This window comes from Microcaecilia unicolor, chromosome 1 (genome assembly GCF_901765095.1).
Source record: "Microcaecilia unicolor chromosome 1, aMicUni1.1, whole genome shotgun sequence".
Classification (NCBI taxonomy): domain Eukaryota; kingdom Metazoa; phylum Chordata; class Amphibia; order Gymnophiona; family Siphonopidae; genus Microcaecilia; species Microcaecilia unicolor.
The window spans coordinates 420761305-420785763 of NC_044031.1; the positions used below are offsets into that span (position 1 = coordinate 420761305).

A 24459-nucleotide genomic window follows, 5' to 3' on the forward strand; every position below is an offset into this window, starting at 1 on the left:
CCCTTTCGTAAAACCATGTTGTCTCGGATCTTGCAACTTATTGGCTTCCAGGAAATTCACTATCCTTTCCTTCAGCATCGCTTCCATTACTTTTCCAATAACTGAAGTGAGACTTACCGGCCTGTTGTTTCCAGCTTCTTCCCTATCAGCACTTTTGTGAAGAGAGACCACCTCTGCCATTCTCCAGTCCCTCGGAACCTTTCCCGTCTGCAAGGACAAATCTTTAAGAGGACCCGCCAAAACCTCTCTGAGCTCCCTCAATATCCTGGGGTGGATCCCATCCGGTCCCATGGCTTTGTCCACCTTTAGCTTTTCAAGCTGTTCATACACACTCTCTTCCGTGAACGGTGCTCTATCCACTTCAATCTCATTTGTACTTTTTGCAGTCCATTGCGGTCCTTCTCCAGGATTTTCTTCTGTGAAAACAGAACAAAAGTATCTATTTAGCAAATTTGCTTTTTCTTCATCATTATCCACATAGCGGTTCGCAGTATCTTTTAGTCTCACAATTCCCTTTTTAGCCATTCTCCTTTCACTTATATACCTGAAGAAATTTTTGTCACCACTCCTTACATTTCTAGCCATTTGTTCTTCCGCTTGTGCTTTCGCCAGACGTATCTCTCTCTTGGCTTCTTTCAGTTTCATCCTGTATTCCTCCTCGTGTTCCTTTTCTTGAGTTTTTGTATATTTCTGGAACGCCAACTCTTTAGCCTTTATTTTCTCAGCCACTTGCTTGGAGAACCATATCGGTTTCCTTTTTCTCTTGCTTTTATTTACTTTCCTTACATAAAGGTTCGTGGCCCTATTTATAGCTTCTTTAAGCCTGAACCACTGTCCTTCCACTTCTCATATTTCCTCCCAGCCCATTATCTCCTTCCTCAGGTATTCCCCCATTTTACTAAAGTCAGCAGGCTTGAAATCCAGAACTTTGAATTTTGAGTGGCCGCTCTCCACTTTAGCTGTAATATCAAAGCAAACCGTTTGATGGTCACTGCTGCCCAGGTGGGCACCCACTCGGATATTTGACACGCTATCCCCATTTGTGAGCACCAGATCCAGTGTCGCTCCCTCCCTCGTGGGTTCCATCACCATTTGTCTGAGCAAACCGCTTTGTAAAGCATCCACGATCTCTCTACTTCTTTCCGAACCTTCCAATCTACATCCGGCAGATTGAAATCTCCCAGCAACAGCACCCCTCTCTTGTTTCCCAACTTTTGAATATCTGCGATCAGGTCTTTATCTAATTCCTCCAATTGTTTCGGAGGTCTGTAGACAACACCCACGTGTATAGAGGTTCTATCCTCTCTCTTTTAAAGGTGATCCATGTCGCTTCTTCCTTTTCCCAGGTCCCTGTCATTTCGGTCGCCGTGATATCATTTCTCACATATAGAGCTACTCCTCCACCCTTACGACCCTCTCTATCCTTCCTAAATAGATTATAGCCTGGTATGTTTGCATCCCATTCTTGCGAACCATTTAGCCACGTCTCCGTGATTGCAACAATGTCTGAGTCTGCCTCCAACATCAGGGCTTGAATGTCATGAACTTTATTGCTTAGACTGCGAGCATTTGTGGCCATCGCTTTCCATGTACATTTCCTGGTATGTGCTTCAACATTTCTGATTTGGGGTTGGCTTTTCTCTTTGGGTACCTTCATATCCTTCTGTTCCAACTTCATTTCTTTCTCTTCTGCCTCAGTTCTATTTTCAGGATCATCACCATGCTGTAATGGAGCAAAAGAATTCTGTAGGGGGCAACACTTGTGAGGGCGGATGCCTCTGGTGCACATAGCGAAGTCTGCCTGAGCCTACTGTGAACAATCTATTCCTAGGTGTTTTATCCTTGGAGGCAGTGGTGTGAATTTGGCTTGATTCTGTGCTGCATGGTTTTGTGTATTCTTAGAAGCTGTTTTAAGTGCATCTAATTCCTGTTTTACCTTACTGAGCACCTGTTTTAAACTAGCAAACTGATGACAGACAGGACAAGCCTTAAGTCTCCAGATAATTGGCCTTGAAACTGAAACACCACAATTATTACAGAGAATAAAAGTCATCCTGTTTGTTGGAATGAGAATGAACAGGTATGCTATGATGGGGTTAATACTGTGCAAGATTAACTTTACTCCTCAGCCATACATAGGCAACCAGAGGCAGTTGTAATTTGGGTGGAGTTAATTTGTAATAAATAGAATAGTTAGGAAATTTATTTAGGAAGTGTCAGTCTTGGGGTGGGGGGGGGGGGGGGGCTTAGTTTAAAACCTGTGGAATGTGTTTGTTTTAAAACCTATCTCCAGGAAAGGAAAAAAGTTCTAATACTTGCTAGCAGTTTTGATATCTGAAGTCTCCTTTTCAGATTTACAGATATCAACAAACCAGTTAGAAACAACAACAATCAAATCAAATGAACGCCCTCATCCTCCCTGTCTCTTCAGCCCGCAATCTCGGAGTCATTTTTGACTCCTCCCTCTCCTTCTCTGCCCATATCCAGCAGACAGCTAAGACCTGTCGCTTCTTCCTCTATAATATTAGCAAAATTTGCCCATTCCATATCATCATGCTGATCAATCCATAGACTGGTGGGTTGTGTCCATCTACCAGCAGGTGGAGATAGAGAGCAATCCTTTTGCCTCCCTATATGTTGTCATGTGCTGCCGGAAACTCCTCAGTATGTTCTCTATCTCAGCAGGTGGTGGTCACACACAGCAGCAGCTCTGGCTAGGTCTCCAAGCCTAATTTTTAGGTTTTGTTGAGTACCTGGGGTTGAGGGCTCTTCTTGAGCAAGTGCAAACCTGGTGGCGCCAGGTCCCTCCTTTTCTCCCCCCTCCCGCTGGCTCCGTAAAAAAAAAAAAAAAATTTTTTTGGACGTCCTTAGGGGCGTTTATTTCGACATTTATTTAAACGTTTATTGCAGCATACTCACTGGGACACCAGTTCGTTACAGCTCGGAGCGAGAAGCAGGTAATTTTTACCTTTTTATAGCGGGCAGGGGGTTCCCCGATCGATCTCCACGTGGCCTATGGCGTCGGAGGGCGAGGGCGCGAAGAATCGCTCCCCGGACCGCGTGTGCGCTTCTAGCGGGGATGCGGGGGTCTTAAAGTCTGATTCGCCCTTGTTGGGTGTCAGTTTGGAGGCCGGTCAGTGTCCCGGGTCTTCCTCCGGTGCGGCGGTTTTTCCAGCCATAAACGCCCATCCCCCGCTGCTCGCCTCCGCCATCTTGGCCGGCCACTCTGCTCGAACGGCTTCTTCTTGGGCCGCCCTTGAGCTGGGAGAAGTTAATGCCATGGCCGCCCTTGATTTGGGCGACGGCAAAAAAGCGGCTAAAGTTAAGCGCCGTTCTTCCCGCATGGCTCCTTCGCGGAGTGTCGCGCCGGACGCCATCTTGGATGCGCAGCATGTTTCTCCCCCGCTCTTGCGAGCGCCGGTTGAGGGTGCGTCTAGGGCTGTGGCCCAGGCTGCTGAAGTGCACAGTCTGGGGGGTTTCTCCCCCGAGTTTATTTTGCTGCTGCATCAGGCCTTCCTTATGCAAAACGCTGCCCCTTCTCCCTTGTCCGATAAAGGGGTTGAGGCCCCCGGAAGTAAACGCCCTCGCGTGGATTCCCAGGCCTTAGAGGACTCTGTCTCCTCTGATGTAGATGAGGGCAGCGTATCTGAGTTCTCCCAACGGTCCTTTGGGGATTCCTTGGAGGAGACGGATTCCCGCTCGGATGGAGCGGATGACCCCTCTGCAGCGCTGATCTTTCGCTCAGGGACTTGCCCAACCTGTTAATGCAGGCCATGAGCATTTTGAAGATTTCCTCTCCGGAGGACGTCTCTCCCTCAGCCCCTGTTGGCTCCGCCATTATGCTGGGGACGAAGCGCCCGCCTAGAACCTTCCACGTGCATGATGCCATGCACACCTTGATTTCAGCTCAATGGGATGTCCCGGAAGCGAGCCTCAAAGTGGCTAGGGCTATGTCCCGCCTCTATCCTTTGCCTGAAAGTGAACGGGAGGCCTTTCTTTGGCCTACCGTGGATTCTTTAATCACTGCGGTGACTAAGAAAACGGCGTTGCCGGTGGAAGGTGGCACGGCCCTAAAGGACGCCCAAGACAGAAGATTGGAGGCGGCTTTAAGGTCGTCCTTCGAGGCGGCTGCTTTAAGTTTGCAGGCCTCAGTTTGTGGCTCCTACGTGGCCAGGGCGTGCCTGACGATTGTGCAGCGGGTTTCCCCCTCGGATCCTTCCTTGAGGGCTGATTGGCCGGCCCTGGAATCGGGCCTGGCTTATTTGGCAGACTTACTGTATGATGTCTTGAGAGCCTCGGCTAAAGGTATGGCTCAGACAGTCTCTGCGCGGCGGTGGCTTTGGCTGAAGCATTGGTCTGCTGACCACGCCTCTAAGTCCCACCTGGCTAAGTTGCCTTTTAAAGGCAAGCTGCTCTTTGGGGTCGAGCTGGACAAAATTGTGACCGATCTCGGCACGTCTAAGGGCAAGAGGTTACCAGAGGTCAGGGCTCGGGCCAGTGCTCGCCCCGGTAACTCCAGAGGACGGTTTCAGGAAGCCCGTCGGTACTGCCCGGGCAAGTCGGGCTCCTCTGCCCACTCTTCCTTCAAAAGGAACTTCTCCCCCAAGCAGCATTCCTTTCGCAGAGACTGCCGTCCCGGAGGTGCGCCCTCCGGTCCTCCCCCAGGGTCTCGTACCCAATGACGGGGCCCTGGTCCATGGCCCAGTGCAGATTGGAGGACGCCTGTCCTCGTTTCTGGGCGAGTGGACCAGGATAACTTCAGACACTTGGGTGCTGGAAGTTATCAGAGACGGCTACAAGCTAAAGTTCTGCCGACCCTTAAGAGACGGGTTTGTACTCTCTCCCTGCAAGTCTCCGGTCAAAGCTGTGGCAGTGCAGCAGACCTTGGACAATCTGATCCGCCTGGGTGCGGTCGTTCCGGTGCCAGAAAATCAGCTTGGCAAGGGACGTTACTCCATTTACTTTGTGGTACCAAAGAAAGGAGGTTCTATCCGGCCTATCCTCGACCTCAAAGGGGTCAATCGGGCCTTGAAAGTTCGGCACGTTCGCATGGAGACTCTCCGCTCTGTTATAGCGGCAGTGAAGGCAGGGGAGTTCCTGGCGTCCTTGGACATCAAGGAAGCGTACTTGCATATTCCCATCTGGCCTCCTCATCAACGCTTTCTGCGTTTTGCAGTCATGGGCCGACACTTCCAGTTCAGAGCCCTCCCGTTCGGGTTGGCTACTGCTCCGCGGACCTTCTCCAAAGTAATGGTGGTCATCGCGGCCTTCCTGCGAAAGGAAGGAGTACAAGTCCATCCTTATCTGGACGACTGGTTGATCCGAGCCCCCTCTTATGCAGAGTGCGGCAAAGCTGTGGACCGGGTGATTGCTCTTTTGAGCTCCCTGGGGTGGATCATCAACTGGGAGAAAAGCCAGCTGCGCCCGACTCAGTCCCTGGAGTATCTGGGAGTTCGATTCGACACCCAAGTGGGCAGAGTGTTCCTGCCGGACAATCGGATTGTCAAACTTCAGGCTCAGGTGGACCAGTTCCTAGTAGCCTCTCCTCTTCGGGCTTGGGACTATGTGCAGCTGTTGGGCTCTATGACGGCCACGATGGAAGTAGTGCCCTGGGCCAGGGCTCATATGAGACCACTACAACACTCTCTGCTGCAGCGCTGGACTCCGATGTCGGAGGATTATGCTGTGCGCCTTCCCTTGGACCCAGCAGTGCGCAAGGCGCTGAGCTGGTGGCTGAAGACAGACAAGTTGTCTGCAGGAATGTCTCTTGTGACCCCGGAGTGGATTGTCGTCACGACGGATGCCTCTTTGACGGGCTGGGGAGCCCACTGCTTGGGAAGGACAGCGCAGGGGCTCTGGTCTCCTGCAGAGGCAAAGTGGTCTATCAACCTCCTGGAACTCAGAGCCATTCGGTTGGCGCTTTTGGAGTTCCTCCCGGTACTGGCGTTGAAGCCAGTACGGGTCCTGTCGGACAATGCCACGGCTGTGGCCTATGTCAACCGCCAGGGAGGTACCAAGAGCGCCCCTCTAGCCAAGGAGGCCATGAATCTATGCCAGTGGGCGGAAGCGAACCTGGAACAGCTGTCGGCGGCCCACATTGCCGGAGTCATGAATGTCAAGGCGGACTTTCTCAGTCGCCATACCTTGGATCCCGGAGAGTGGCAGTTATCGGCTCAGGCGTTCTTGGACATCACGAAGCGCTGGGGCCAGCCGAGCCTAGATCTGATGGCGTCATCGGCCAATTGCCAAGTGCCGTGCTTTTTCAGCAGAGGACGGGACCCTCGATCCCTGGGAGTAGATGCTCTTCTCCAACAGTGGCCGACACAGGAGCTTCTCTATGTGTTCCCGCCCTGGCCCATGTTGGGCAGGATGCTAGACGGGGTGGCAAAGCATCTGGGCCGGATAATCCTGGTGGGTCCGGACTGGCCCAGACGTCCCTGGTATGCGGACTTGATCAGGCTCTCAGTGGACGATCCTCTGCGGCTGCCAGTGGAGCAGGGCCTGTTGCATCAGGGTCCCGTGGTGATGGAGGATCCCTCCCCCTTTGGTCTTACGGCTGCGGCAGCGTCTGAGGAAGAAGGGCTTCTCAGACAAGGTCATCGCCACTATGCTGAGAGCGAGGAAGCGCTCTACTTCTACTGCTTACGCCAGGGTTTGGCGTACCTTTGCAGCGTGATGTGAAGCAGGCTCACTTTCTCCCTTCACTGCTCCAATTTCTTCAGTGTTGGCGTTCCTGCAAGAAGGTCTGGAGAAAGGCCTGTCGCTCAGTTCCTTTAAAGTCCAGGTAGCGGCTCTGGCTTGCTTCAGGGGCCGCCTGAAGGGTGCTTCCCTGGCTTCGCAGCCAGATGTGGTGCGTTTTCTCAAGGGAGTTAATCACCTGCGCCCTCCTCTGTGCTCAGTGGTGCCTGCGTGGAATCTCAACCTGGTGCTAAGAGCCTTGCAGAAGCCGCCTTTTGAACCCTTGTCGAGGGCATCTCTGAAAGACCTGACGTTGAAAGCAGTCTTTTTGGTGGCTATCACTTCAGCCAGAAGACTTTCCGAGCTCCAGGCGCTCTCATGTCGAGAGCCCTTTCTGCAGTTCACTGAGGCAGGAGTGTCTATTCGCACAGTGCCTTCCTTCCTGCCCAAGATTGTTTCTCGCTTCCATGTGAATCAGCAGCTCTGTCTCCCTTCCTTTCGTAGGGAGGACTACCCAGAGGAATACTCTGCTCTCAAATATCTGGATGTGAGACGAGTCATCATCAGATACTTGGAAGTGACCAATGATTTCCGGAAGTCGGATCATCTGTTTGTCCTGTTTGCAGGTCCTCGTAAGGGTCTGCAGGCTGCTAAGCCTACAGTGGCAAGATGGGTCAAGGAAGCCATTGCAGCGGCTTATGTGGCCGCGGGGAAGGTGCCGCCTATCCAGCTGAAGGCTCACTCCACTAGAGCTCAGGCGGCCTCGATGGCAGAGGCCGGGTCCGTCTCCTTGGAAGAGATTTGCAAGGCGGCAACTTGGGCATCGGCCCATACCTTCTCCAGACATTACCGCTTGACTGTGGCTGCTCAGGCGGAGGCCCGGTTTGGAGCTTCGGTGTTGCGGTCAGGGATTTCAATGTCCCACCCTGGGTGAGTACTGCTTCGGTACATCCCACCAGTCTATGGATTGATCAGCATGATGATATGGAAGGTAAAATTATGTATCATACCTGATAATTTTCATAGCTGATCAATCCATAGCCCCTCCCAGATATCTGTACTGTTTATATTCTGGTTGCATTTCAGGTTCAAGTTTAGTCTTCAGTTCCTGTTCAGGAGGACTTCGTGTTCAAGTTTTTTCAATGGATTCTTCAAGAGTTGAGACGAGTTTGTGTTACAGTGAGCTGCTGCATTCCTCTCCCCTCCGTTTTACGGGGCTGGATTGAGACTTAAATTCTGCCGGCGTTCCCTCCCGCTTCGTGCGGCTGTAGGGCAGCTTTGTACCCCTCCCGCTTCGGCGGTGGTAGGGTCAGTCAGCTCCTCCCGCGGTTGCGGTTGCAGGATAAGCCAGATCCCCCCGCATCGGCGGGTGTGGTGTCCCTCCCCCGCTCCGCGGGGATGAGCTGGACGGATTCCCCTCCCCCACTTGTGTGGGGATGAGCTGGGTTAATTCCCCTCCCCCGTTTCGGCGGTGGTGAGCTGGGCAGAGTGTCCCTTTGTGGGTGTAATTCTCTAAGTGCTGAGTCCTGCGGATGGAGCTTGAATATCGACATACTGAGGAGTTTCCGGCAGCAGATGACCACATATAGGGAGGCAAAAGGATTGCTCTCTATCTCCACCTGCTGGTAGATGGACACAACCCACCAGTCTATGGATTGATCAGCTATGATTAATGGAAAGAAAATTATCAGGTATGATACATAATTTTACCTTCCTCTCTGAACAGACCACCCGAACCCTCGTCCACTCGCTCGTTACCTCTCGTCTTGACTATTGCAACCTTCTCGCTGGTCTCCTGCTTAGCCACCTATCCCCCCTTCAATCTGTCCAAAATTCCGCCGCACGTCTTATCTACCGCATGAACCGATACTCTCATATCACCCCTCTCTTCAAGTTGCTTCACTGGCTCCCGATCCGCTACCGTATACAGTTCAAGCTTCTCCTATTGACCTTCAAGTGCACTCAATCTGCAGCCCCCCATTACCTCTCTACCCTCCTCTCCCCATATGTTCCCACCCGTAACCTCCTCTCTCAGGACAAATCACTCCTTTCTGTACCCTTCTCCACCACTGCTAACTCCAGACTCCGCCCCTTCTGCCTCGCATCACCTTATGCCTGGAACAGACTTCCTGAGCCCATACGCCATGCACCCTCCCTGCCCATTTTCAAGTCCTTACTCAAGGCCCATCTCTTCTCCCTTGCTTTTGGTGCCTAACCACCTTCCCATTCCGGATACCTACACTGACTACATAGTTTTTACCTTTAGATTGTAAGCTCTCTTGAGCAGGGACTGTCCTTCCCCATGTTTAAACTTGTACAGCGCTGCGTAACCCTGGCAGCGCTATAGAAATGCTAAGTAGTAGTAGTAGTAAATGAAACAGCAGAGCAGAATGAAACAGTCAGATCACACTATTTTCAGAGCCAAGAGGGGTTTTTTTTTTTCTCTTTTTAGGAAAGATAGAAATGCAGTGACAATGATAGACAAGGAAAGAAGGAAGAGATGCCCAGAGAAAACACAGCCAAAGGATAGGGATAACCAGGGATTTAGCCAGCACAAGTCTTAAATGTGTGAGTTTCCTTCAGCCAGGAGATAAGACCAGGCTGCTCAGTTTAGCCCCTCCTAAGCAATTAAAATGTCTGCAGAAGGACCAGGTGTGAATGGGGTGAGGGAGGGGAGCACACTGTTAGGAAAGGAAAAAAGTTCTAATACTTGCTAGCAGTTTTGAAATCTGAAATCTCCTTTTCAGATTTACAGATATCAATAAGCCAGTTAGAAACAACAACAATCAAATCACATCAAATCAAATGAAACAGCAGAGCAGAATGAAACAGTCAGATCACACTATTTTCAGAGCCAAGAGGTTTTTTTTTCTCTTTTTAGGAAAAATAGAAATGCAGTGACAATGATAGACAAGGAAAGAAGGAAGAGATGCCCAGAGAAAACACAGCCACAAAGACATCTCAGGTTGAAATCCCACTATAACACATTTTTCTTTATAAATATGATCTCTTCAGGACCTGAAAAATGTCTACTGTACCTGAGTGTACACCATTTCAATAGTCTTCAGGCTTTCAGGTGTCTTATTTCAGTACAATAAATATTTTTCTGTTTCTGGAGAGCTCAGAATTATATTAAAAAAGGGTTAAAGTGGGACTTGAACTGGGTCCCTTGGTTCACAGTCTACTGCACTAATCACTATGCTGCTGCTCAGTTCAGAGTGGCCATATTTGGAGTTGACATCAAGGAGGTTTAATATGACAGGAGATGGCATGATGTGAAAAAGAGCCTTCTCCCCTTCACAGCCGCCATATTGGTGTACCCTAAACAAACTATCAGCATATGGATGTACACAGAGGAACCGTCAGAACTGTATCCTGAGGTTAAATTAATCTCAACTCGGGGGGGGGGGGGGGGTGAGGAATACTCCTTTTGGTGTCCGTGGTCGGGGGCCACATATGTTGTGGTCATGGGATTTGTGGAGTGGCAGACTTATTTTTAGAGCCACGGGAGGCTTGAGTTTTGTACGGGGCACCTTTCTTAAAGCTGCCCCGTACAAAAATCGAGCCTCCCGTGGCTCCAAAAACAAGTCTGCCGCTCTAGAGTGCCTGCACCCATGGTGGGACTGCAGCTCGTGCCCCAGGACCCCCCCCCCCCCCCCCCAAGAGGTTTTAAAAAACAAAACAAAAAGACTTGGGTTACAGAACGGTTAGAATAGTAACACCAGGCTTCCCAAGGCAGATTACACCAGCGGTTTAGATGAATCCATCAAGAAACAGGATATCCTCACTGAGATATGGCCATGTATTATTGTATTGTATGGAACAATGTAGAAAAATGAGCATAGAATACAGAGAGATTATTACTGCTGTTTCTACCACCTACAATAATTTTTATGCTGTTTTAGTGATCTTCAATTTTATTTTATGATATATATCTACATATGCGAAGCTTTCAAATAAATAAAAATCTGTCAAATAAAGAAACACACACACATAGGCAGTCTTAAGTATTTGTTGTTTTTTATGTAGAAATATCTTTGTCGTCATAAGCAAAAATAAAGGATATAGTGCAGCACTGAAATCCAAAATACAGCATTGCAAATAACAAAGTAAGCTCTTGATGAATGACAAAAAACATTTTGAATATAACCCTCCCCCACTTCAGACCCCTCAAAAACTTCCCAAACACTTCCTCCCAATCCCCTCCTATCAGAAAGAATACAAAATCAAGGAGGTTTACTAAAACAATATAAACCTCGCAAGTTTGCTATTGTTTTCATTAATGTTTGGAGGCACTCAATATGGCAGCAAGATTCATACCATCTCTCGTCATGTTAAACGTCCTTGGTTGACATAGAGCCTGTTTTCCTTTTCAATTTCATTTTCATGGGAGAGGGAGGACAGCAACCCACTGGAGGGATTAAGGAACGGTCATGCCTTAATCCCTCCAGTGGTCAGCTGCTCAATTAGAGCAACGTTTTGTAATATGGACATGACTGAAACAGGTCTAGATAAAAAAAAATCCTTTTTAGACAAACAAGCTTATTTTCGAAAGTGATCGCTGGCGATCTTCTGACATAAATTGGGAGATGGCCGGCGATCTCTCATAAGCGGCGAAATCCGTATAATCGAAAGCGGCTTTTTTGACCACCATCGCTGCTTTCCCATCGCCGCGCCAGCGAAAGTTCAAGGGGGCGTGTCGGCAATGTAGCGAAGGCGGGGCATGGGCGTGGCTACCAGATGGCCGACTTTCGCGGATAATGAAAAAAAAAACGCGGCTTTAATCAGTATTTCGCTGGGTTTACTTGGTCCTTTTATTTTCACGATCAAGCCTCAAAAAGGTGCCCCAACTAACCAGATGACAGATGACCTCCCCGTAGTCCCCCAGTGGTCACCAACCTCCTCCCACACTAATAAAAATAAAACACTTCTTTACCAGCCTGTATGCCAGCCTCAAATGTCATACCCAGCTCCCTGACAGCAGTATGTAAGTTCCTGGAGCAGTTTTTAATAGGTGCAGTGCACTTCAGGCAGGCAGACCCAGGCCTATCCCCCCCTACCTGTTACACTTGTGGTGGTAAGTGTTGAGCCCTCCAACCCCCCCCCCCCCCAAACCCACTGTACCCACATGTAGGTGCCCCTATTCACCCATAAGGGCTATGGTAATGGTGTAGAGTTGTGGGAAGTGGGGATTTGAGGGTCTCAGCACCCAAGGTAAGGAAGCTATGCACCTGGGAGGTATTTGTATATGTTTAAAAACTTTTTAGAAGTGCCCCCTAGGGTGCCCGGTTGCTGTCCTGGCATGTCAGGGGGACCAGTGCACTACAAATGCTGGCTCCTCCCATGACCAAATGCCTTGGATTTCGCTGGGTTTGAGATCGCCGGCATTTTTTTCCATTATCGCTGAAAAACAAAACCGGTCATCTCAAACCCGGCGAACTCTGGCATTTGGCCGGGCTAAACCGTATTATTGAAAAAAAAGATAGCTGGCCATCTTTTTCGATAATACGGTTTCCCGCCAGCTGTTGCGCCGCCGCCAAAATAGATTGCCAGCGACGTTCAATTATGCCCCTCAATGACATTTCTTTCCATTCGAAAATCCTTGTTGGACATCCTACTTTTTGGTCCTTCCTAGTCCCACCTAAAACACACCCACAACACACCCCCTTGCTATTTGGATGAACTGCAGTGTGAAATATCCAAATTCTGATGGATATTTTTAAAAACAATGTTTGGTAGTGACTTTCTAGCCTTTTGTCAAAAAAGAAATATATTTTAATATTTATTTTTGATTGTATTCTCCCCTCCAGAGTGCTAAACCAAAACACATTTGACTATTTAGCACCAGTGCATTGATCTGATTAATTTGTTTCATTTTCATTTGTTCGTCTCTTCTCTTAGTGTTTGTAGTATGAGTGGTCCTTTGCTATCTCAATAATGGAGTTCTTTTCATTTATGTTATATTTTATTGTGAACTGCCCTGTGATGTCCACAGGAAATTAAGGAGAAGGTAATCCACCTCAGTGGATGAACGCTAACTCCCACGTAAATGTAACAGCGTAAAAAGAGTGGGAAGTGGACCGGTGACTCCAGGGAAAGGGATATAAGATTTCCAAGTACCACTTTTATTCAATGACTCTTGTTAAGATTTCCAAGTACCACTTTATTCAATTACTCGACACAGAAACTGTGTTTCGGCCACAGGCCTGCCTCAGGAGTCTAAAATAGTAAATAAAATGAATATTTAAAAACAACATACAAAATTAACATAAAAGGAATGCATAAAAATATCCAAATACGTATATATTGTAAACATAAAATGAGAAACAAGCATATAAATGAACCTAAAATGAACTAAAAGTATATATATGAACTCAAATGTTACTACATGTAAATCATAAAACAATGTATATTACATATATATATTGATTGATTTTTTTACGAACATACATGGTTTATTTAGCCATACATGATACTATGAATGTATGTATGTGGTTCTTTTGCCTACATCCTTTTTCTATAATTTTTATTCCTTATTCTTTCAGTATGTATTATGTATGTAGCCTTTCCAGTTTTAATTATAAGGATATATAGAGGCATATTTTCAAAGCACTTTGGGAGGCTAAGTTCCATAGGTTTCTATGGAACTTTGGGAGGCTAAGTGCTTTGAAAATGAGCCTCAGAACCTCCTAACTTTTCATGACCACAATCATTTCCGCATCTTTTTATGTATCTACAGAGTTTATACAATTTTCAGTATGAGTATGTTCTATTCTGTATATTACGAATTTTTAATGTATATTCAATTCTCTAAATATATATATGTAATATACATTGTTTTATGATTTACATGTAGTAACATTTGAGTTCATATATATGCTTTTAGTTTATTTTAGGTTCATTTATATGCTTGTTTCTCATTTTATGTTTACAATATATATTTATTTGGATATTTTTATGTGTTCCTTTTATGTTAATTTTGTATATGTTGTTTTTAAATATTCATTTTATTTACTATTTCAGACTCCTGAGACAGGCCTGTGGCCGAAACACAGTTTCTGTGTCGAGTCATTGAATAAAGTGGTACTTGGAAATCTTATATCCTGTTTCCCTGGAGTCATTGGTCCACTTGCCACTCTTTTTAAGATGTCCACAGGAAATGCAGTATTTGAAATTTTAAATAAACCATAATTGTGGATAAAATGTTGCATGAGATTTTCAGATCAGGAATTTTTTGTTTGATTGCATAGTTAATATGGCAATTACCTTGCACAATTCTGTATTCTTTTCAGGTACGAACTTGCTCAGCAACTTCAGCAGCACCAACAAGCAGCTTCGATAGATGATTCAACAGTAGACCAGCAGAGCATCCATGTTTCCACTCAGATGCAGGTGGAAATAGAAAGCGATGATCTCCAGCAGCCAGATGCTGTTAGCACTGATCATGAAGCTATCTTAGAATTAGAAGCACAGCAAGTAGTGGGCACAGAAGAAACTGGCCTGGGTCAAAGTCTGACTGAGCAACCTTTGGATCAGGAAGAAGGTAGATGCTGAGAGGAGAAAATACTGGACATCAGATTGTTGTGTGCAAGCCTTTGAGTTTTTAAAAAGAAAATCATTTTTATGTAGGTGCTGTGAGATGATACAAAAAGTTTTTGAATAGTGTGGTCTGTTTATATAATAAATTTTAATTATAGAATTAATACGCAATTCAGTAAACCAATATAAGTCTGTATATTCAATGCAGCAAACAGGAGGAACACAGCTTCCATAGTAAACAAAGAGAAGCAAAAGAGCTGGAAGAGAAGTGTTCCAGGATATCAGTCTAAAAAAGAGAAGTCCATAGCTTCTAAAAACTCTTCCTTCTCCAACAGTGTGCCAAATACGTGTATAATCTTGACCCACCAAATGCTTGTACAGTCTTGACCCTTCACGGGTCATGTTTTGGCATAAAGCCTTTCTCAGGTGGCTGTCAATAATGCATAAGGGGAACAGGCTACACAGAAGACTAATGCTCCAAAAACAAGAAAGTCAGGCTCCTATGTGCCGAGCGACAGGCAAAGTATAACCTGCCAAGACGCCGAGTATTGAAATCAAAATCAATACTCGACGTCTTGCTATGTTATACTTCTCTTCCACCTTTTTTGCTGATCCTTTTTTTTGTATGTTCAAAGCAGCAAGCTATACATTTAAAAAAAATGCTGCTTATCCTAGAAATAAGCAGCGGATTTTCCCCAAGTCCATCTTAATAATATCTTAAGAACTTTTCTTTTAGGAAGTTATCCAGATGTTTTTTTTAAATCCTGCTATGCTAACTGCTTTTACCACATTCTCTGGCAACAAATTCCAGAGTTTAAGTATACGTTGAGTGAAGAAATATTTCTCCAAGGATAAGCAGGCTAATATTCTCACAATTGGGTTACGCGGTGCCACTTTGCCCTGGTCCGGAGCTTGTATCATGCTTTTAAACAGAGGTCTTTTGAAGCCAGACACGTTCCAGTTCGCATGTGCGTGAGTGCCTTACCACCTACCCTGGGACTGGGGCAACAGTCTTTTTTTTTCTGTGGTGAGAAAGGATGTGTTTTTTTTCCCCTCTCTCCTCACAGTTGCCGGTTTTGTTCCTTACAGAGTTTCGTTTTGTTCCTTCTGCATTTTTTTTTTTTTTTGTTGCATTTGTACCCCGCGCTTTCCCACTCATGGCAGGCTCAATGCGGCTTACATGGGGCAAAGGAGGGTTAAGTGACTTGCCCAGAGACACAAGGAGCAGCCTGTGCCGGGAATCGAACTCAGTTCTTCAGTTCCCCAGGACCAAAGTCCACTACCCTAACCACTCCTCCACTCTTCTTTTGTTCGAGTTCTTTTGCTTTCCGTTTGCTTTTCTTTTTTCTTGATTTTTGTTCATGTTTACCACAGCTCTGTAGGCCGCATTTAGGCCTCAGGTCTTTTTTCGGTTTTAAGCTATTTTTGGGTATGGTACCATACCCCTTTTAACTGAATTCTTTGTCTTCAGATTCTAGCCAGAGCTCTGTTAGTCAGAGTGGCTCGCACGGGACTCTTTGGCACCTTCTGAGGCCTCAATGTCAGCATCGTATCTCTGGTGTTGGCGTCACCATGCCTTGCCGTCAGACGATATGCAAGTCCCATAGGCCATTTGTGCTCGGCATTGGCTGGGAGTTTGCGGCTTCGCCTTGTCATTCTGTTTACTGGTGGTGTCAGTTCCAATACCAAGCATCGCGTCGGTGCCAAAGGATGCCGGTATGGATTTGGCAACTGGTACCGAGGGTACAGGGCACTGCAGCATTTTGTTCTCAATGCCGGGATGCTACCACTGTGCTTGCAGCACAGTGCTTGCTCCTTTAATGGTAGCCTCACCTTCTTTGGAGTGCATCGGCGTCCAGGATGCTTGCACCACCATGCATCTCCTCTACACCTCTCTTCAGCCTGTGGTGAGACTTATCTGCTTAAGCAGTTTGTGCACTAAGGCTGCACCTGTTTCGAGGTTGCTCTGATCTGGTTTTCCTCACAGGGCATCGGCATCGATGGTGCTTGCACCTGCCATGCCTCTGCATCAGAATCTCGGTCCCTGGACTCTTGGCTGAATTTCTTCACATCGGCGTCGAAAGCGCTTGCACCTGTCATTCTTCTGCATTGGCCCTGCTTGTCTTCCTGCAGTGTGGCCTCCACCACCGGTGCTGCGTGCAGCACTGGCAGCCGACATTGATGCAGTCAAGCTCTACAATTGAGCCTGGAGCTCTTCGATGCCCTACGGGGTCCTGCTCCTTTTTGATTGGCGAGGGCTTAGTCTCAGCCCACCAATAAGAGGTTCCTCGCCGACACCGGTGCAGAGCATACGCAAGGGCTCAGTCTCAGCCCACCCATAAGAGGTTCCTGGCCGACACCAGTGCAGAGCATACGCATACAAGTGGCGCATCCCCGGACCAAGTTTTTTTCTATTATTTATTTATATAGCCTGGTGCATTGAACATACAGACTTACAATAGTATTTGTGATTTTTTTTGGGGGGGTCTGTACCCTGTTTTCTGGTGTTATTTCATTATGTAACATAGAGCACAGTGTTAGTAATTTTCAGGGCCTGTTAGGAATTCCCTTTATTCATGGTTTCCCTTTCCTCTTCTCACCCTAATTTATTAATTTACTTTCTTTAATTTTTCAGACAGATTTGTGACATCACAGCATGCCCTACAGGATAATATGAATCAATTTGAACAGCAAACTATACCTCAGCAGTCATTTGATCAGCAGAGTTTAGCACAAGGTTAGTCATTATAAAAATTTATTTTGTGTAGATTTTTAAGGAAGTCCCTGCTATAAATTGTGTACTACATTATAAACAAGATAGCAGAAATCCAGTCACCATGGTATGGCTTTTGATTTCAAGAACAGCAAAAGCGACTATATGCACGCAGTAAGTTCCCAAATTGGTCACTGGGGCAGAGCCTGTAGTTGACAGGATGCTTTGGTATATTCCAGTCACTACCATTTTGATAAAAAGTACTTGAAATTAACATTGACTTGCTCTTAGTGGAGAAGACGGAATAAAACACATTCAGCCAATATTTTTACTGCCACTGGACATTTGAAGATCAGAAACATCATCTTAGTTTTGCAGTCACTGAACCATTAGTTGATAGGTTAACAGATACAGAGAATAGAAGAGCAACAGGAAGGCAGGTGTTCATGGGACCTAACACTGAAAGGCTCATTTTAGATAGCATGCGGAGGAGAAAATTGATATCCCGATTGAGATGTACACAATTCCCCTGCTATTTTACAAAGGTTCTGCCAAAATACAGAGCCTCTTATAAAATTCGAGTGAGGACATGCAAGGATAAGGGTAACGGGATTTGATATACTGCCTTTCTGTGGGACAATCAAAGCAGTTTACATTTATTATATGCAGGTACTTTCTCTGTCCCTAGTGGACTCTCAGTCTAAGGGCCCTGTCTACTAAGCTGCACCGTAGGTGATCAAACCTTTTAGCATGCACTAAAAATTAGCACACGCTAACACTAGAGACACCCATAGGAATATAATGGGTGTCTCTATCGTTAGTGTTCACTAAAATGTTTGCATGCCTACAGTAAGGTTTATTAAACAGGGCCCTAACTATTGTACCTGGGGCAATTGAGGGTTATGTGACTGGGTGACCAGAGAGTTGGATCAAGGGAGAACACTAGATATGGTGTAGTTAAATTTTAGGAAAGCCTGTGACACAGTTCCACATAGATGACTTAAAAATAAACTGAGTGCCTCTCAGTATGTGCCCTAAAGTGACTAATTGGGTTAGGAACTGGTTGAATGAAACACAACAAAGAGTAGTGGTAAATGGCGCTCACTGAGGAAATGGATGTTACCAGTGGTATGCTTTAAGATTGGTTCTTGGGCTTGTACTTTAAACATTTTTGAAGCGATATTGCAGAAGGGTTGTTTGGTAAGGTTTGCTTTTTTGCAGATATGGTGTGGATAACATGAGGAGGGACCTAGCAAAGCTTGAAGAATGGTCTCAAATTTGACAGCTATGATTTAATGGCAAAAGGTCATGCATTTGGGCTACAAAACCCGAAGGAGCAGTACAAGTATAGGTTGCAAACTACTTTTGCCCATAGAAAGAGGAGCAGGACTTGAGGGTGATCGTACGTGATGATCTTAAGGTGACCAAACAGGTGGAAAAGTAACAGAGAAAGCCAGAAGGATGCTTGGGTGCCTAGAGAGAGGCATGGCCAGCAGGGAAAAGGAGGTGATAATGCCCTTTTAAGTCTAGTGAGACCCCATTTAGAGTACTTTGTAGAGTTCTGGAGACTGCACCTTCAAAAAGATATAAACTGAATATAAACAAAGGGTGGCTGCTAAAATGGTCAATAGATTTTGTCATAAAGTGTATGGAGACAGATGTAAAGATCTCAATATGTATACTTTGGAAGAAATGCAGGAGGGAGAGGGAGTGATAAGATAGACATTTAAATGCCTCTGTGGCCTAAATGCACAGGAGGCCAGTCTTTTTCAATTAAAAGAAAACTCTAGGATGGGGGAGGCATAGGATGAATGTGAAAGGGATTAGACTCAGGAGTAACCTAAGGAAATACTTCTTCATCAAAAGGACTCCCGGTGGAGGTGAGACAGATTATATCTGAATTCAAGAAAGTTAGGGACAAGTTAGAACCTCTAAGGGAGAGGACGGAATAGTTGGTATAATCAGACTGGATAAACCATATGGTCTTTATCTGCTCTTCATTTTCTGTTTTTCTATGTTTCTATGTCAGTATCTCACCACATTCAGCAACAGCAGCTATTTTACAAAACTTGCACATGGGGAGATAGAGTTCAGCTTTAACCCAGATCTGAGTGGGTAAAGCTTGCTCCTGTCAGCATCCATACCCCACACCTTCCAATTCCTCTTACCCTTTGAAAGCACCCCATAATCAAAGTTCCCAAATGATCCCTCCTCCCACACAGCCCCGGGGGGGGGGGGGGGGGGGGCTCTCTCAGATATCACAAGCCCCTTCACAATGGTTTATCCCCCCCTCCAAGTGTACCCTTGAACATCAAAATCCCCCATATGGTTGACCCCCACCTCCTGATGCCACCTCTAGCTCTTACAGGGGACCCTGGTGGTGCAATGAGAGCAGAAACAATCCCCAGTTGCTCCTGTGGCTCTGGGTTCAACATGGTGCCCATGACCCATTGAAAAGGTCGGCCTTCTTCTGCATCTGTAGTACTATGAGACTACTGCTAGGGTTCATGGGTGCCATGTTGAACCCAGTGCTGCAACAGAAGGAGCAACTAGAGATCATACCTGCTCCCACTATAGAATCAGGGACTGCCAGTTGGAGCCAGAGGGCTGGAAGGTTACTTTCAGAAAGAGGGAAGTTGAGGTCCAGGGTGACCCTCAGGGAGATTTTGATGTTGCAGTAGTGTCAGGGGGTGGGTGAGATTTTGGAGGGGTGTGAATATTGGCTTTTGCCCCTCTCCCTTCAGGCTGGCTATTGTGCATGCGTCAGAGCAGGTGTAAAGACCAGCTTCCAAACTTTTGGCTATTTATATGTATTGCCTTTCTAAAATCAGAAATACACATTGGTATTTCACACCTGCTCATACAACATTCCCTTGCAAATTGGACATTGTCTTGATCTCCAGGTCTAAAATTATTTGTACATGTAGCTCATCTACACATGCAAATGCCACTATTTGCAAATGGTGATACTTATAAAATAAGGGCCTGAGTATATTTAGCAGGCAGTGCTCCCCAGTGTGGCAGATAAATGGATGGTCAAAAAAAATTCTAAGACAAGTGCTAGTCTTCCAGCTTTTAGAGCTGTTTGACCTTTATGCCAGCCTTCTGTTGAATTGTGTCAAGTGAGCTTACTCAATTTAGCAGGTCAGGATAAAGCAAAATACCGAAAAGTAGAAAGGAAAAATAATACTGTAGAAAGATGTTATGTACATTAAGTACTGGCTGAAACTACTTGTGCCTAAACACTCATAATAAAAATCACCGTTGCCTGTACTCCCAGAGAGGGCACATTAGCGACTCAAGCACTGATGAGACAGAAAATAGAGCATGATAAATGTAATAAAGAGGCAGCTTTAATGCAAAAGAATAAGAAAAGGTTAAGAAAGAAGGAAGACTGGGTTATGAAGAAGTGATCTTAAGGAAAAAAAATAGAAGTAGGAATGGAAAGCACTGAAAAGTAAAATGTGATTATGTTTGCAATGAACACACTGGTTGATATTCAAAATGATTTCACTGGCCAGAAACGGCCGCTGTCTGGTTAAATCGCTTGTTTGGGGCGATCAGCTAATTTTCAGCGGCACTTAACTGGTTATCACTTCAGTTAGCACCTAAGCAAAAGCTATTTTGGGACCATGCCACCTTTAAATCTAGACTGAAAGCCCACCTCTTTAACATTGCTTTTGACTCGTAACCACTTGTAACCACTCGCCTCCACCTACCCTCCTCTCCTCCTTCCTGTACACATTAATTGATTTGATTTGCTTACTTTATTTTTGTCTATTAGATTGTAAGCTCTTTGAGCAGGGACTGTCTTTCTTCTATGTTTGTGCAGCACTGCATACGCCTTGTAGCGCTATAAAAATGCTAAATAGTAGAAGTAGGTGCTTGGCCGGTTAAGTGCCGATATTTAGCACTTAACCAGCCAGGATAACTGCATAATAGGACTACATAAAACACAGTCCTATCTTTATGCTGCAAACCATGGCTGGTTAAGTTATAAATATCGACTTCATCGGCCATGCATTAGCTGGCACTGCATAAACCGGATATTCAGTGCCAAAGTCCGGACATGACCTGGCATTGAATATCCAGCAATAACATTGGTGGCAGTCAGTATAAGAACATAAGTGTTGTCATACTGGAACAAGACCGAAGGTCCATCAAGCCCAGCATCCTGTTTTCAGCATTGGCCAATCCAGGTCATAAGTTCCAGGCAAGATCCCGGAATAGTAAACCGGATTTTATGCCGCTTATCCTAGAAATAAGCAATGGGTTTTCCCAAGTCTATCTTAATAATGGCTTATGGACTTTTCTTTTAGGAAATTATCCAGACCTGTTTAAAACCATGCTAAGCTAACTGTTTACCACATTCTCAGGAAAAGAATTTCAGAGTTTAATTACTTATTCAGCAAAGAAATATTTTCTACAATTTGTTTTAAATTTACTACTTAGTAGCTTCGTTACGTGCCCCCTATTCCTAGCAAAAGGCTCACCACTGCCAGCTAAATGTTTACCCCACAATTAAAAAAAAATGTAATGCACAGAATATAATCAATAGTAATAAAACTTGTGAAAATTAAAATGGATGTACATAGAACAAAGCCGTATTAAACAGGATTAAAAAGAAAAATAGTGTATATGATGTCAGAAAAAGAGCAATTGGCCTGTACTGTCTACTCAGTTATTCCTGTCCATATAGCAAGACTATATCCCAAATACCAGCCATAATACAGCCAATTATAAACGCTCTCTCTTCTTATTCAGGACAGTTTTTGTTGTATTCCTCATTTGTATTTTATTATCTTTGACACATGAGCATACAAGATCCAGTGGTAACATGAACGAGGGTAGGCCTGGATCCAGGACAAACCGGAGCCACACATCGTGTTAAGGGGGACAAAATAACATTTATTTTGAAGTGTCAGATAGGAGGTGGGTCCTCTTGAATTCACAGGTAGTGGAGAAAAGGAAACACAAATTAGTAATTTCATAAAAGAGTTATCAGTACAATTGTTAGTTCACGTAGACCAGTCTCCTAGTTGGGTCACAGATATCAAGTTGCAAGGTTCCATGTCAAACTTAGCCTACCTGACTGTTCTGGTTGCAGTTCATACAGTTAGGCATCGCTGCTTCCCTCTGAGTCTCCTTAACCTAGCTGTGTCCTGAGCTTTTACATAAGTATTGCCATACTGGGACAGACCGAATATCCATCAAGCCCAGCATCCTGTTTCCAACAGTGGCCAATCCAGGTCACAAGTACCTGACAAGATCCCAAAAAAGTACAGTACATTTTAAGCTGCTTATCCTAGAAATAAGCAGTGGATTTTATCCATTTTAATAATGGTCTATGGACTTTTCCTTTAGGAAGCCATCCAAACTTTTTTAAAACCCTGCTAAGCTAATCGCTTTTACCACATTCTCTGGCAACGAATTCCAGAGTTTAATTACACGTTGAGTGAAGAAACATTTTCTCCAATTTGTTTTAAATGTACTACTTTGTAGCTTCATCGCAATCCCCCTAGTCCTAGTATTTTTGGAAAGAGTAAACAAACGATTCACATCTACCCATTCCACTCCACTCATTATTTTATAGATCTCTATCATATCTCCCCTCTGCCGTCTTTTCTCCAATCTGAAGTCCTAGCTGCTTCAGCCTTTCCTCATAGGGAAGTCGTCCCATTCCCTTTATCATTTTTGTCACCCTTCTCTGTACCTTTTCTAATTCCGCTATATCTTTTTTGAGATGTGGCGACCAGAATTGAACACAGTATTCGAGCTGTGGTTGCACTATGGAGCGATATAAAGGCAATATAACGTCCTCATTTTTATTTCCCATTCCTTTCCTAATAATACCTAATATTCTATTTGCTTTCTTAGCCGCCACAGCACATTGAGCAGAAGGTTTCAACGTATCACGAACGACGACACCTAGATCCTTTTCCTGGTCTGTGACTGCTAACATGGAACCTTGCATTATGTAGCTATAATTTGAGTTCCTGCTCTCTTAGCTCCACCCCTCCCGTGTCACTTCCTTCTTAGGCGAGATGACGGATCTTAAGGTGGTTCTGACAAGCCCACAAATAATTCACATTTAGCACCTCTCCCTTTCCCTACTAACTACAAAGCTCTGCAATCGTTTTTTTTTCTTTTTAATTAAGCTTAGATCAGCACATAAAGCAAACTTGTATGGAATGTGACAGTGTAGAAATAAAAAAAGAAATCACAATAATTCATAATAAACCATAGAGACACTAATTCACCATGTAGTAGGGGAATCCAAAACAGAATATTAGCAAGAAACCATCATTTATAAAAAAGGAATTATATGTCTGACAAAAAACCTTCTGGGAATTGCAATTCAATCAGTAGGTAGCATTATCAGATCACACACTTACAGAGGGACCAATTACTGGAGGCTCAACCACCACTTTAGCAAGAATAAAAGATGAAAGTAGAGAGAAACTAAAAAGGCTAGAAAGGGTGTGTATGTTAAGAGTGAATGGTGAGCATGGTGGGCAACAAAATTAAACTGGCATTCTAGAATGTGGTGGGGGGGGGGGGGTGGAGTGAATCACCCGATCAAACAACAATGAATTCTTAAGTATTTGGCTGGTTTACAAGCTGATATAGCCCTATTACAAGAGTTAAAGGGCCCTGTTTACTATGACGCATTTGCGTTTTTAGCGCATGCTAAACACACACTAATGCTAGAGACACCCATAGGAATATATGGGTGTCTCTAGCATTAGCACGTGCTAAAAACCCTAGCGCGACTTAGTAAATAGGGCCCTTAGCTCCAGCAGATTTGCTGAAGTTACCGGAGCAGAAGTGGGCAAAGATATACTTACCTTCAGGTGATACTAAATCAATATGTGTGGCTATATTACTGAGTAAATGAATTCCTTTTGTGAATATGCCACCGGGGGGGGAGGGGATACTTGGGGTTGATTCTTGTGGGTCTTTGGCCGGATTCATCACTGGGAGTTTATTTTGGTTAATGTGTATGCTCCTGCTGGTACTAAAGGTACCTTTTTAATGGATCTGTTACGTAAACTCTAGAACAAATGGAAAGGAAATGTTATATGTCCACCAGAAGAAGTCATGAGGAGATACGGGAAGGGAGCTTGCTTAAAAGGCAGCTTCTTAATTATTCTTTTAAAGATGTATGAAGAATATTCTACCCAATTAGCAAGGAATTTACTTATTATTCTGGTAGACACCTCACATATTCTCGTTTGGATTACTTTTTTGTGGAAAAGCAGAATGTGGGAGAATGGCAGGGAGTATCTAGCCAATTAGTATATCGAATCATGCACTTATCCTGATGGTCCTAATCTTGCCTGGTGGGACACAAAAACCATATTGGCGAGCTAATGTGGGTTTACTACAACGCCCAGAAACCAAAAGTTAGTTTGGAATAAATGGAGAGAGTACCTAACCTTCAGTGATACTGGAGATGTTTCACCAGTGGGAGTGTGGGATGCTAGGAAGGCATATATGTGGGGTATTTTGATCCAAGCAGCAGCCAG

General features: G+C 45.2%; 1 protein-coding gene across 1 annotated transcript in view; it reads left to right on the forward strand.

Annotated features, from left to right (window-relative positions):
* The window catches only part of ZNF236 (zinc finger protein 236), a 502799-nt gene that overhangs the window by 322069 nt on the left and 156271 nt on the right, over positions 1-24459 (forward strand). Inside the window, exons 15-16 of the mRNA XM_030211824.1 lie at positions 13971-14221; positions 16853-16954. Of these exons, the coding sequence (XP_030067684.1) occupies positions 13971-14221; positions 16853-16954 (353 nt within the window). The remainder of the gene's footprint in view (positions 1-13970; positions 14222-16852; positions 16955-24459) is intronic.